Here is a 13130-nt window from a genome sequence, read left to right as displayed (position 1 = left end):
GAGGAAGGAAGAGGAAAAAATAAGTAAATAATCTAATTATAGATGATCACTGAATGAAGGCCAGCTCCCTGACCTGACCTTGTAAAGACCTATGTGTATTTTGGCAGGTGGTTGTGGGATAACAACCTGACGTGTCTCTGATAAGAAATGTGTCTCTGCATGTGCCACGTTGTCAAACAGAAAGCACAGTTATTGAATCAAACCCACATTTGTTTCCTTTTTGAAGAAAAGCAGAAGGGGACATCTGATCTGAGCTATGTCTGGACTGAATGCATCTCTCGGATACTTTGTGGCTGTTGTGGTTTTTGCAGCCTCAGTTCGAACACTTCTTAAAAAATGGCCACGGTTTGGCTTCATCATGGAGTTTGCCTCCTCTTTCATGCTGGTGGCATGTTGGCTGGAGGTGCAGACCATTGTAGAGGTGGGTGAGTGGGCTGGTGGCTTGGGCCCTGATGTGACTGTGACCATGCTGTTTGTGGTGCTGCTGACCCACGGTGTTATCTGTGGCAGTGCATCAGGGAATCCCAACCTGGCTGTGCTGAGGTTCCTGCAGTTGGAGGCCACCACCCTGCCCACTCTGCTTGCTGTCGTAGCCCAGTTTCTCGGGGCCCATCTAGCCCTTCTCGTTGCTGTATACTACTGGAGTCTGGAGCTGACAGACATGCACATGATCAAAAATCTGATGGCTAGAGAGTGTAGCACATCTCTGCTGGTCTCTTTGCTTCAGGGTTTTTTCACAGAGTGTGTTTGTGCACTCATCTTTCACCTGGTCCATCTAAACCTGAAACGGAGGTCTGCTCTGATCCGGGTTCCTCTGATCGCTGTGCTCCTCACATTCCTGTCCCATACGGGTAAGTCTGAGCTGAGCCAAGGCCCATCGTCTTGGCACGTCACTGCATTTTAAAAAGCTTCAAAATGCCCTCTTACAATAAAACTTTACATTTGTAAATATGAAAAAATGAGAACAGGAAAAAAAAAATTGCAAAAACAGGATTAAACTAAATATCATGAAAACATGTGAACAGATACTCTCTTCTCTCTGCTGTGGCTCAGTGCATGTGCAGTATTGTCTGAGATGTCTGTGCAGGGTAGCCTAAATCAACTGTAACCTTACATACTTATTAATCATTTTTGAGTCAAACCTGATCAGGGTTGTGCTTCAATTTATACTTTTCCTTGAGCACAAACTTACAACAGATAAACTCTGCACTACTCAGAAATTAGTTTTCTTCTGTTTGTAACCAACATTAAATTAGTTCCCTGGTCTCCACCCTAGTATTAAGTCATGCATACATCATCAGATCCCTCCCCGACCCCATGACAGATCCCATATTTCAAGAATGTGTTAAATGTGATGATACTTTTTTCTTGTCGTGCAGATTGTCTCTCAAATCTTTTAAAGTTTGTTCTGTGTACAACACACTGTAATTTAAAAGACTTCTGTGTCTGCTTCTTTTTTCATGTGTTGACCAGTAAAACAAAGAGTAACTAACATTAACGCAATTTTCCCATTCCATTTTCCAGCCAGAGGCTACACCTCAGCTTACATGAATCCATCTTTGGCGTACGGCCTCACCTTCCACTGTCCTGGATTTACCGTCACAGAGTATGCAGTGGTCTACTGGCTGGGCCCTTTTACGGGTAACTTACAATAAAACTGAATATATATGCATTTGCTGTCAGTTCTTTGAAAGTGAACACAATTCACAGTGAATGTCTGTTTTCTAGGTATGACTCTGGCTCTTCTCTTGTACATGGGCCATATTCCCAGGATTTTTGCCAAGAACCTGCTGTATTTCCAGAAGACACGTTTCAGAGTGCCAAAAGGAGACAAAGGAGAAAAGAAGAAAATGTGAAAAAAATTACAATCAGCCCTTTAAGCAATGTACTCTACCACAAATGGTCAAGAGTTGTTTACTTCAACTTAACAAGCTTGTGCAGACAATGCAAAATATTTTGGACAAAAAATAATAACCAAAAATAATGAACTTTTTCCATTTTTTCTGCTGTTTTCAATAAAATCTAAATCGAGTATGAATGAATATGATATGCCATCTGGTGGTATCAATAAGAATAGCAGCATAACTGATGGCAATACAAGCTTTAGGTGAATTGAAAAAAAAATCTCACAGAGGCCAAAAATTTCCTAAATCAACAAAATGAAATTGCTGAAATACAGACGTGAAGAGTTGGTATTTACATAATATCCAGCTACTTCCTCCGATTCGGCATAAATGTAACATAACACAGCAGCACATACTTACACCAATCTTACATACTTACACCATACAAAAAAGAAATATCAGGCATCAATATTTCACAGTCAAAAGAAGAACAGCTGCTATGTTCTGACAGTCCTCTGGGCAGTGCTGGTTTCAGAAGATTTTGATCCATCAGGTTTTTTGTCTTTTGGTTGATTTTTAGCAGGATGGCCTGGATCTGTGGACAAGAAGGAATAAATGATAGCCTCAGTGGGAGTTGAAAAATGGGAATTAGCTTGTTTAGTCAATTTTAACAGTCTTGTAACTATTTTAATCTCCCCAACATTAAACTTAGATTTGAAAAGGTACAAATGTGTCATACTTGATGCTTCTACACAACACATCTACTGAGCAGCTGCTGTGTCGTGTTAATTTGAGGTTTGTCACCTGGCTGCTTCTGTTGCTCCAGCTGCGCCTCAGGGCGATCTACCCATAAACAATAATCTGGATTATTCAGCAAGGTCTTGCTCTGCCCACAGCTGAGACACCTCATCACAGTGAAGCGAATCTTGCTGTTTTTTCCTTAGAAGACAAAATCAACAACAAGAAAATGACTGACTCAGACTGAGATAATATTTATCTCTGAAACACATAAATAAACTAGCTAAATAAACCTAGAATATCTAATTACACTCAGAATACAAGGTAAGGTAACATGGGAAATGTAAACAGCACTAATTACACTTTGCCTCTAAATGGCAAACTTACTTCTTTGTCTTGTTGTAGCAGTTACACCAGGAATGAGCAATGAGCTGCACTTCTTGCACAATGTTCTTTTCACTGATGGGTCTCTGCAATAAAAATAACCATTAACTGATAGTGAAAACCCCACTCATGACTGGAAAGATGTTGACTTTATTAAAGAATAAGGCAGACAATATTCTATGCTTTTCTTGCTTTTAAATGCTCCCCTAAAAAGACCGCAACCAATGATATGTTAGTGGCTCTCCCCCAAGCCCATTGGTTCCTCCAGTAATTTCTTATAAAAGCTGGCTATTGTAGATTTATGAAAACATTACACAACTATGACTACATAGTGCATTTGTTGGAGACTACTTTCAGCAATGGAGTAATACATATTTGGTTCTCTATTCGTGTTAACAGCAGCAGGGTGGCATATGTGGGACCGACACAAAATAAACTACAGCGGTCATGTTTATTGTAATTATAATGTCACCTGGTGCAATGGTGTGGCTGTTTGTTTTAGTTTCATGGAGCTCTATTGTACATAAGCTATTGTATATCGGACAGTGAGTACAAAGACGATTCTTGTTTCTGTGACCATTTCATAATTGGTTTTGGTCTTTTCATGGGGCTTTATTATGAAGATCAGTATAGAATATTAGAAAATCACCTCTCTTATCAATTCAAACCGATGTTTTAAGTTACCAAAGTTGCATGTTACACGTTAACCTATCAAAGAGTATGCAGAAATACAGTCTACGTGCTTTACTTGAATGCACCGTCAAGCAAGTGACGTCACATCGTTCACTATTGTGCCTTCAAAATAAAACTAATAACAGACCAACAAACATGTCTGGACGAGACTGAAACAGATTTAACTTACTGTTTGAGAACTAAACGCCTTGCAACTGTCCTCTGTGTGAAGCAGTAGAAACGAGCCAGCTCCACATTTTCTGGGTTTTGAGATAAAACACAATGTGCAGCCTGTAGAGGAATAAAAGCGGCGGAGTAAAGTCAGTTAACGCTGTTGACCGCGGTGGCTGTTTGCTAGCATGTTAGCCATGTGATTAGCGATTGGCTTTAAACTTATTGTTGATTCCCCACCTGGTATAGATAGTTCAGTCGCTCGTAAGCTTCTTTGTCTTTCAGTAGGTGCGCCATCACACATAAAGGTAAGAAAGAAAAAGACTCTCAGTTTCAGCGTCTTTTACAGCAAGTTTACTCGGAGCCAAAGCAGCCTGAGCTCCGCCGGTATCAAGCACCTTTGCACTTCCGGGCCACTTCTTCATAATAAGAGCACCCAACCGACTTAAAAGTGATATACTACTTCAAAATAAAGACAGATCTGTCATACTGTATGTGTATCCACGCTACCTGTAGAGAATTCAGTTGTACCTAATCTAAAAACAGCGATAGTGCAAACACTCGTAATAAATTAAATAATAAATGTCTTCATCAGTTCGACTTGAGACATACAGTGTAGAATGAGCAGGTTGTTAATGCTCTACTGCACTGCTAATTCTAGTCTAGTCATGTTGGTTTCCGTCTGTGACTTGAGAAAAAAAAGGTAATATAACTGCACACCAATCACTTTCACACCCACATCACAAAAGCAAGAACAGTTGCATTTATTTCGAGTGCGCAGACAAGGTTGTTAGTCGTCCAGAGGAGAAAAAGAAACAGTCAGTAAATTGTCTTTACCAGCCTTCAACAGCTAACCAATTATGATATGGCCACTATGTTTTTTTGTCAAACTAATTATTAAGTACACAATATACACATGGGAAAAGCGCATTTGTTTAGTTCAGAATAACACAAAGGACAGAGTTCAACATACAATACTCATTTTTAATAACAACAATAGAGAAGAAAGTATAAACCCTGTCAATTTAACATTTAATTTGCCTCTAAGGTGCACCTCTGGTATCAGTCTAATGATACAGGGGAAGAACTGGTACAGTAGGTCTGTCAAGTGTGGCAACTGAAGAACGACACAATCACAGCACTTTCATGATGACGAATGCACTGAAATGTTTCCTATAAAACCAGACGAGTCGATGTGGAAATAGCAAGAGTGTTCACTGAATGAGACCCATTACATAACAGAGGGGGGACAAATATGAAATTCAAGTATCAAAATAACTAAGACACTGAAAAGCTGAAAAGGTAAATTACAAAGGTAGTAAAAATCATGGGAAAAGAGACATTGACACAATCAACAATACATTAGGCAACGTTTTGCATTTGTTTAAGGCAGTTGATTAAAAAAACTAAACAGAACTAGGCATCTTCTTCATTCCAAGTTAAATACAAGCCTAGCCCTAACTTGTCACCAGGAGATTTGTTGTACAAAACAACTACGACTGACTCTGAAACTAAGCACTTTAGTTTGACTTGTCTTCTGACGTCTGAGTGAGAATAGAGTTCATATGGACAGCGGTGGGGTTGTGCTCTATATTTTTGGTCTTCTTCACAGTGAGGTTTGTCAGGGCTTATAAGGCTGGTGCATCAAGAGTGACAAGTCACTCTCAGCCTATTGTCTGGCACGAAATCTAAATGGTTGGCACATATCTGTGCACAGCATGGGAAGGCAGGGTAGCTAGTATCATCAGCTAACGATTGCCCTTCATGGCCTCCTTGGCTGCCAGGATGAGAGGTGTGAGGCTGGAGAGGGGCTTCGCCAGCTTCAGGAACGGATGCTGCACAAGATCAAAATAAACAAAGAGAAGAGGAGGAGAGGGAAAAGATAGAATCAGTTGAAGTGCTATTTAAGTGAAATCAGTGAGGAGTTCAATAAAAAAAAAGAAATCCAATAACAGGAAAAGAAATTAACCTGCAGCAGCTCTTTGCCTCCGCCTCTTTTCTCTACATCCATTTCCAGGCAACGGTTGAGGAAATCTCTGAATACTGGAGACAGCTTCTCAGGATTCTGAAGCTCAGGTGTGCCATTTGTGGCAATCAGGTACAACGCCTGTCAAAGGGGAAGAAATATGAGAAAAGGGAACACAAAGAACTGTGAAATCTAGTCTCAGGAAATAACACTTCTACAGAGCTTAGTAACTACCAGTCTTCTGACTTTACGAAAAGCAACAACACACCGCATATGCCAACAGATAAATGGTTTCAGTAAGTTAGCAACTACTGACAAGTTTTAAGTGTATCCACATCAGAGAGGTAAGGTTTGTAACATGCAACCAAAATAGATCATTGCTATAATGAAAGGTACATGCCCATGAAGACATGTACATTTCATAGGCTATTGCATGACTCAGTGGACTTGCAGACAGAACACAACAGTATTGTACACAACTAGAATATTAAAAAGCAAAAGGAAGAGCAAACAGTGATACAAGAAAAGACACTTGACAGAAATGTTTGTGTCTTAGCAACTTCAGATAACAAAAACCAGTCAGCTCTTAAGTGCCTGTCTCTTTCCTTGAATCTTGCTGTTACTGCATTAAGAGAGAGCAGAACAGAACTCATGGGACTCGGGAGAGTTTGTCCTGCTTTTGTGTTGACTCATGAGAGTGTATGGACTGCAGTTGTTCAGCAACCATGCTGAATTCTGACACAAACAAATCATTGATCCCATAAGTCACTAAATATTTTTGCTTCTTGTTATTAAATTGTTACAACCCCAGTGATTATGTACATTACACTGCTTTTGACAGATCTTTGAACCAAATTTTCTCACTGTGCAGATGATTTAACTGGGAGATATTCAGTCAATTTAAGTGTTGAAACCAAGACTAACATAAATAACACACCCTGGTTGCCACATCATACTACATTGAGAGGATCTACTCACTCGTAGTGGGTTCTCATTCAGGTAGGGAGGCTCTCCTTCAACCATCTCAATGGCCATAATACCCAGTGACCAAATGTCTACTTTAGGCCCGTAAGCCTTCCTGGTAACCACCTCAGGAGCCATCCAGTAAGGTGTGCCTACCATGGTGCTGCGTTTGCTCTGTTCTGGAGTGATCTGGGCACAGAAGCCAAAATCGGCTGTCGAAGAGATGGACAAGAGTAAATACTCTGTAGTGCTGAAAGGACGCAGCAACGTAAGTGTATCAGGCTGCTGATAACAGCAGCGCAGCACTTACTCAGCTTGACAGAACCATCCATCCCGAGTAACACATTGTCACTTTTGATGTCTCTGTGGATGACTTGATTTGCGTGTAGGAAATCCAATGCTTGTAAACACTGCAGGTATGGAGAGCAACGAGAGGAGACAGGGAAAAATTGCTGAGCATATAGTTTTTGTGGAACTTGAGTTTATGATTTCTTTCACATGACCCTCGATGTTAAGTGTAGAATTTACCTCTCGGCAGACAGCAGCTATCTGGGCCTCATCCATACAGGTTTCTGTAACCACATCTGTCAGCGAGCCACCGGCCAGATACTCCATCACCACAAACAGCTCCTCCCCCATCAGGAAACTGACATACATGGTAAACGTTCAAGGAGGTAACAGAATATTAAACCCCACATCAAATCCAACTATGCTTTTGTGATTACTTTTTAAATGTATGGTAAATAACATTAGCTACTCTACCCCTACATTTTTTAAAAGCTGTCAGGCTGCAGGTTTACTTTCACTCTTACCTGTCTAAAAAGTTGACAATGTTGGGGTTCTTCAACTCCTTCATCACTAGAATCTCGTTGATGATCAGCTCCTTCTTCGGCTGCTTTTGTAGGTTGATCTGTTTAATGGCGACCTGCAGAGAACCAGACCATGTACTGAGACTAACAAAGTTTCTTAAATATCAAATGACCTACTGCTACACTTGAGACCACACGTTAAATTAGACTTTCACTTTTTCTTTAATGTAACTGTATGCGTGTGCCTGTTTTTTTTAAACTGTTTTGCCTGCTTTCTCCAGAGCTTTCTCTGAAGCACTTATTCCATATTTCTTGTATAAAAGCCGCAGATTGTTTATGAGTTTATTATATAGTTTGCACCATTTATTTTGTTCCAACTATTTGCTGCGACATCAAACTGAGCTTAGGATACAAATAGTTGTGTATGTCAAGTATTTTAATGAAATAACTCTTGTGTGTTAGTGGTCTCTGTGTGACACTACTTTACTGTGCAACTGGTAAGTGTTACAGTCTACACATCTCCTCAACCATCCCTCCTTACCTCCTGTCCTGTGGCAACATCAATGGCTGTAAAAACTGTTCCTGATGCCCTGTCAGAAGAATGAAATGACCAGTTTACTTCAGTGCACATTTAAACAAACAGTCCACTCAAACTAGTGTGCTAATCTATCATAAACAGACACATATATGGTGTCATGTTTGTACTCAAAACAGAGTCTACAGGCATGATTTACTCTGTAAAGGTGTGACATGACACTTTGTTTTTATGCAGTGCACAAAAAATGTTCAGTGCTCCCCTGGTCACCATCACTTAATGTTAAATAACTGCAAATCCCTAGTTTTAATCAAATTGTATTTATTTTTAACCAAATCCCCTGCAGAATGAGGCCAATTAATCTGAACAACAAAAATGTTTGACTAATTAAACTATAATGAAAGGTCCATAACCAACAGAACCAACTGCAACAACAGTCTGCAACTCCATCAGTGAGAGTCCACTGCTTTAGGACATACTTAGCCAGGTTGTAGTTGTTTTTGCAAACTGTGATTTTTGCAGTGTGTTTGGGATCATTTTCGTGTTGGAAAATTCCTCTCCTGCCAAGCTTCTTAAGACTGGGAGTCACCTTTTCATTCAGTATTTGGATAGACAAACTTGCATTCATTGTGCCATCTATAAATGTCATCTCATTTCACAACTCAGGCCAAAGCTGAGGAAGCTGTGGTGTTCACGGGTAATTTTCTAACTTTGCTCATGCAATCAGCCTTACTTGGAAATCGTAGGTGCAGTGATCACATGTAATCCAACTGTAAATATCTACCTAACCTGTGTATTTTAATTATATGTAACATCCAATAGCCTAGCAGATGCTCAGTGAGGTAAAAAAGAAGCTCAGAATAACAGCTAAAGTTTTGGATGATTCAGTGGAGCTGGTTAACATCTCTGTTCATGAGTCTGCCATATGCACATCAAAGTGCATGGCTGCCTTAAGGATGATGTCCATGGCAGGATACCACAGAGGAAAAAATTACTGTGAGCCTGAAGTTTGCCAAAGAGCACCTTGATACTCCACAGCGCTACATGAAACATCATCCCAACAGTGAAATACGGTGGAGAGCTGCTTTGCAGCCTCTGGACTTGGGCAGCTCGCCATCATCAAAGTTTATCAAGGTAGGAAAATGTCAGGGTGGCTGTCCACCAGCTTTTCACTGACTTTTTCTTTGCCACTGTAATTTACATGTTCTGCTTTACAAGACTGGAATATTCAGACATGATAATCAACAAGTCACAACATTCAGTACAAGTACTGACTGGCACTTGCTCAATTTTGGCAATATATATATGTATAAATTTAAAAAGCTTTGTAGGCAGGCATCAGAAAATTTAACTTTCACCGTGGTGTGGCCCAGCCACAGTTAATTATGTCAAAGTCATGAAAATGTCAGTACAATGGCTGGTCTACTAGGATTTGTTGAGACAACAGGTGGATCTGTACTCACCCCTGACCAATTTTTTCATATCTGGTGTACTTCTTCTTGGGATCTCCAATGCTGACTATGGTTCCTGTAAACACACAATCACATAGAAAATATGAGGAAATGGCTAAGGAATGCGACAGAAGTCATTTAACCTGCTGTTGTGGCAGAATATTTATAAGATTAATGAAGTTTACTCAGTTTGTCCATGATCTCCTCATCAGACATCTTGCCCTTCTTTTTCTGTCTGTCTGCAGCCTTGGAGGCAACATCTCCATCTGGACACGTGCTTGGAGCAGGGATGGGGTCAATAACAGAGCGAGTGTACACCTGTGCAACACGCCAAAACAATAACCAAAGACAATTAAACACAAAGTTCACAAAGAATGCATAAGTGAAATCTGAACATTTTACAAAGAATAATATGATGTCAACTTGTGGCAGGTGACTTACACTCTTCGTGTGTTCTGGTCGAGGAGCCACAACAGGAGGAGGAGTTTCATCATCGTCATCGTCATCGATGTCTTTGATATTCGGAGATGAGGGTTCAGTGCCTTTTTTAACAGGCTAATTCAGAATGCAAGAAAAGGTTAGCACCCTTTGTAGGACAAAACACAGCAAATAAAACAGCATGTGCTTTTCAAAAGTCTTGAAATACTTACAGACTGAGGCCCTGGAGTGAATGCATCTTTTTCTGTGAATGAAAACACAAAGAGGGAGAATTTTTAAAAACTTTTATGACTACATCCAGTCATAGATCGAACTGTGTTCTATTAAGCAATAATGATCTTCTACAAAAATTAATGTATAATTTAAAATATATTTATTTATAGTGTATTGTGGCACAACCTAGCAACTGTGCAATGAATTCAACAAAGTAACATCAAATCATAACACAATGACGGTAACCAAACAGAATCCACTATCTAATTTAGTGTCTCACCAGAAGATGAGAAGCTGAGGTACTTCTGACGACCGTTGCCCGTAGAGTCATAGAACTTAAGAACGTCAAGCACAGCCTGTGGGTTTTTCTTCTGCTCTGACTTGGTGATGTTTGAGGTCTGAAGTAGTCGAGCCCATTGCTCTGGCATACCCTGTGTATGACAAACGTATAACAAGAAGAAGATATAAGAAGAAGATGTGACGTAAATGTGTGCTTTTGTCAAGAGTTAGGTGTCAAAAAGCAGGAGTTAGTGCTAAGAAAAAATACACATGTGAGAATGACCAAGCAGTGAGAACTCACAGTGAACTCTCCTGTTACAGCGTCAAACCCAACGTGTATGGTGTGTTCAAAATCTGAAGGTGGTGAGATCTCTGGTCGCTCTTTGTCTTTGTCTTTCTTTCTACCTCCTGAAAATAAACAAATCCTTATTGAAATTACACAACAACATTTAGATTGAAAACAACTCTGAAGTTAGATAATTTTCTCTTCATTGTGTCAATCTCTTCATGTCACCTTTTTCAGCACCAGAGAAGATTGAGATGATCTTGTTGCGAGGTTTCCTCTCTTCAGGCACAGATGGCAGCGGTTTAGAGCTGTGGTTGGCTGAGAGTGAATCTTTACCAGAGCTGGTGCTAAAGATGGTACTGCTCATTCTGACTGGAGGGGCAGGGGGTTTATCCTCAGGGTCTCCGTTATCACACATTGCTAAAAGGTTTTTGTGAGCCTCACTAGGCTAATGGGGCAGGGGAACACAACAGGAGAGGATGGAGAGGGTGGCAAACAGAGAGGGAGCGAGGCAGCGCTCACATCAACATGAGGCACAGGTGTGCTCATGCACTACAAGGAGAGGTGTCGAAGATGACAGCAGAAGACACAGGGAGCAGTAGATTGTACCTGGAAGAAAGTCAGACATTCATAAGGCCATAAACATAATAAGGTCACAGATTCAGCAGGATGATGAATAATTAGTAACCACTCCCTTCTGTGAGACAATATGATGACGTGCTAAACTCTAGCACAAAATGTTTTCTTCTTTTTTTTTGCAGGCAGAGTACTATTGAGAGTTGCTGCACAAAGTAGGCTGCTCTGTGTGCAAATACCCTACCCATAAAGTGAAAAACAGGGTAACTGAAGTGAAGCATTATGGAGATGACTGAATCAACAAACTAAATACATTAATATCTAACCAAACGTAAGGTTGAGAGCAGGCTAGAACGTTAAAGGAAATACTGTGAGAGCGACACGAAAACATTAAAGACAGCTCATTTTGAAACACGTTCGCCTCCTCTGAGACAACAGTATTTCTTTGAGAAATGCTGACAGTATTTTCAGCTACGTGGTTTCTTTTGTGTCGTGATGTCGTGTCTGAAGAAGACCAAGAGGGGAGCCCATATGAGAATCAAGAATAATACCAGTTGCTCTTCTCCCAGTGCACTTGACACAGAACTGAAAAGCATACACTCCACTGCTTCTTGCTAAGACAAATCATGTCCACATGACCACTTTAAGAAAACTGTTTACTCACATAACGGTATTTCTACTACTGTCCTTCAAATTGCTAACAACAGGGGCGGCTAGCAAGCTATCGCTAGCATTAACTACTTGGCCAACAAGTATGCTAGCTATATGCTAACGTTAGCATGATAAGCTATACTACCGTTTGCAATTCAAATAGATGAGTGTTAAGCGTTCAGCTAGCGCTAACTAGTCTGAAGGCTAAAGTTCTGGGTTTCCCGTCAAAAAATTAGCATCAACAAGACGTAGCTTAGACAACATGGGAGGTGTTGCAAAGTAGCAAACTAGCCAGTACAAATGTGCTTTATTTGCAGGCTAACGGAGGCGACGCAGGAGCAGCGGAGCTCACCGGAGAATCCACACCAGTTAAACTTGAATAGAACTTGACTCCCGGACGATCCTCGACGGTCTGCAAAACGTCTGTAAATCCGTCAAAAGTACTTCCTCTGTGACATTGGGCCGCGATGTTACACGCCGCGTGCAAATAACTTAGTAAAAATGTGACTACAACTATTTACAATTCAACTTTTCTTCTATCTTTTCGGCCCTTGGATAATTCCGCTATGGCGAAGGGGAAGCGGAACTACCGACCCAGCCCTAGCCTATTCAGTCAGTGTTTCAAATGAATGGTGTAAGTTTGTCTGGTATCTGAATCCAAAAATTACAGCCCATCTGTAAAACTGTACAGCTAATACTCTGAGCTCTAACAACACAAGTGGCAGTACTACAGGCGAGAAACATGCTGGAAATTAGAAAACTGGAAGATTAGAAGTTGAAATAAGTCGAAAAGCATTTTAGGTAATGTAGTTCAAAATGTATAGTCTGAGAGGAGAAGCTGTTAAATATACACGTTTAACTGGACGATAAAAGTATTAAAACCTAGGCCAAATTTCTTTCCTTCTACAAATGAGACTGGTAAATATTTTAATTCAACTATGGTCCATCAACGCCGTGTGGTATTCATGATACACACTTTTATTTAATTAATCATAACATTACTGTGGCAAATTAACCACAGTGTCATCTCTGAAATTGAGGGTGCAAGCTCAGAGAGTTTGATGTCATATCACCCGGATCAGTATAATATTTAACATGTGGTTTGCCATGGCCATATATGGTATGGATATTTGAAAGAGTCTACATATGATGCT

The 13130-nt window shown here is 40.3% G+C and overlaps 3 protein-coding genes across 4 annotated transcripts; 1 reads left to right on the top strand and 2 right to left on the bottom strand.

Annotated features, from left to right (window-relative positions):
- The first annotated feature begins 151 nt into the window (after window positions 1-151).
- On the top strand, window positions 152-2573 carry aqp12 (aquaporin 12). The gene is made up of 3 exons (XM_018670310.2): window positions 152-851; window positions 1525-1641; window positions 1729-2573. Exons 1-3 carry the CDS (start codon window positions 257-259, stop codon window positions 1854-1856), a joined length of 840 nt encoding a protein of 279 aa, XP_018525826.1. The 5' UTR covers window positions 152-256; the 3' UTR covers window positions 1857-2573.
- rpp21 (ribonuclease P 21 subunit) lies at window positions 1899-4237 on the bottom strand. Of its 2 annotated transcripts, none has more exons than XM_051077334.1 (5): window positions 4050-4237; window positions 3829-3929; window positions 2970-3052; window positions 2584-2783; window positions 1899-2439 (listed from the first exon to the last, which is right to left on the bottom strand). In XM_051077334.1, the coding sequence occupies exons 1-4, from the start codon at window positions 4104-4106 to the stop codon at window positions 2593-2595; spliced, it is 432 nt and encodes a 143-aa protein (XP_050933291.1). In that variant the 5' UTR covers window positions 4107-4237; the 3' UTR covers window positions 1899-2439; window positions 2584-2592. The 2 variants fall into 2 exon arrangements, with proteins under 2 accessions (XP_050933291.1, XP_018525827.1); XM_018670311.2 differs by having other exon boundaries at window positions 2649-2783; window positions 4050-4234.
- Window positions 4238-4549: 312 nt separating this feature from the next.
- pak2b (p21 protein (Cdc42/Rac)-activated kinase 2b) lies at window positions 4550-12593 on the bottom strand. Its single transcript, XM_018670309.2, has 15 exons — window positions 12329-12593; window positions 10978-11358; window positions 10765-10871; window positions 10465-10615; window positions 10184-10215; window positions 9975-10088; window positions 9719-9851; window positions 9546-9609; window positions 8089-8137; window positions 7551-7663; window positions 7267-7384; window positions 7049-7148; window positions 6754-6950; window positions 5779-5916; window positions 4550-5644 (listed from the first exon to the last, which is right to left on the bottom strand). The coding sequence occupies exons 2-15, from the start codon at window positions 11165-11167 to the stop codon at window positions 5558-5560; spliced, it is 1593 nt and encodes a 530-aa protein (XP_018525825.1). The 5' UTR covers window positions 11168-11358; window positions 12329-12593; the 3' UTR covers window positions 4550-5557.
- Between the last annotated feature and the right edge of the window lie 537 nt (window positions 12594-13130).

The sequence above is a fragment of the Lates calcarifer genome, linkage group LG17 (genome assembly GCF_001640805.2).
Source record: "Lates calcarifer isolate ASB-BC8 linkage group LG17, TLL_Latcal_v3, whole genome shotgun sequence".
In the NCBI taxonomy this organism is placed as follows: domain Eukaryota; kingdom Metazoa; phylum Chordata; class Actinopteri; family Centropomidae; genus Lates; species Lates calcarifer.
This window is presented reverse-complemented; position numbering and strand designations above follow the sequence as displayed.

Bases quoted from the DNA above. Each gene is read 5' to 3' on its own strand.
- rpp21 (XM_018670311.2), bottom strand. From the start codon at position 4,106: ATGGCGCACCTACTGAAAGACAAAGAAGCTTACGAGCGACTGAACTAT. The intron at 3,053-3,828 runs GTAAGTTAAATC...TTTTTATTGCAG, and splicing joins AGGCGTTTAGTTCTCAAACA to AGACCCATCAGTGAAAAGAA. The intron at 2,440-2,648 runs GTGACAAACCTC...TCTTGTCCACAG, and splicing joins GGAGCAACAGAAGCAGCCAG to ATCCAGGCCATCCTGCTAAA.
- aqp12 (XM_018670310.2), top strand. From the start codon at position 257: ATGTCTGGACTGAATGCATCTCTCGGATACTTTGTGGCTGTTGTGGTT. The intron at 852-1,524 runs GTAAGTCTGAGC...TCCATTTTCCAG, and splicing joins CACATTCCTGTCCCATACGG to CCAGAGGCTACACCTCAGCT. The intron at 1,642-1,728 runs GTAACTTACAAT...TCTGTTTTCTAG, and splicing joins CTGGCTGGGCCCTTTTACGG to GTATGACTCTGGCTCTTCTC.
- pak2b (XM_018670309.2), bottom strand. From the start codon at position 11,167: ATGTGTGATAACGGAGACCCTGAGGATAAACCCCCTGCCCCTCCAGTC. The intron at 7,385-7,550 runs GTAAGAGTGAAA...CATGTATGTCAG, and splicing joins ATTGTCAACTTTTTAGACAG to TTTCCTGATGGGGGAGGAGC. The intron at 5,645-5,778 runs GTTAATTTCTTT...GATCTTGTGCAG, and splicing joins GAGGCAAAGAGCTGCTGCAG to CATCCGTTCCTGAAGCTGGC.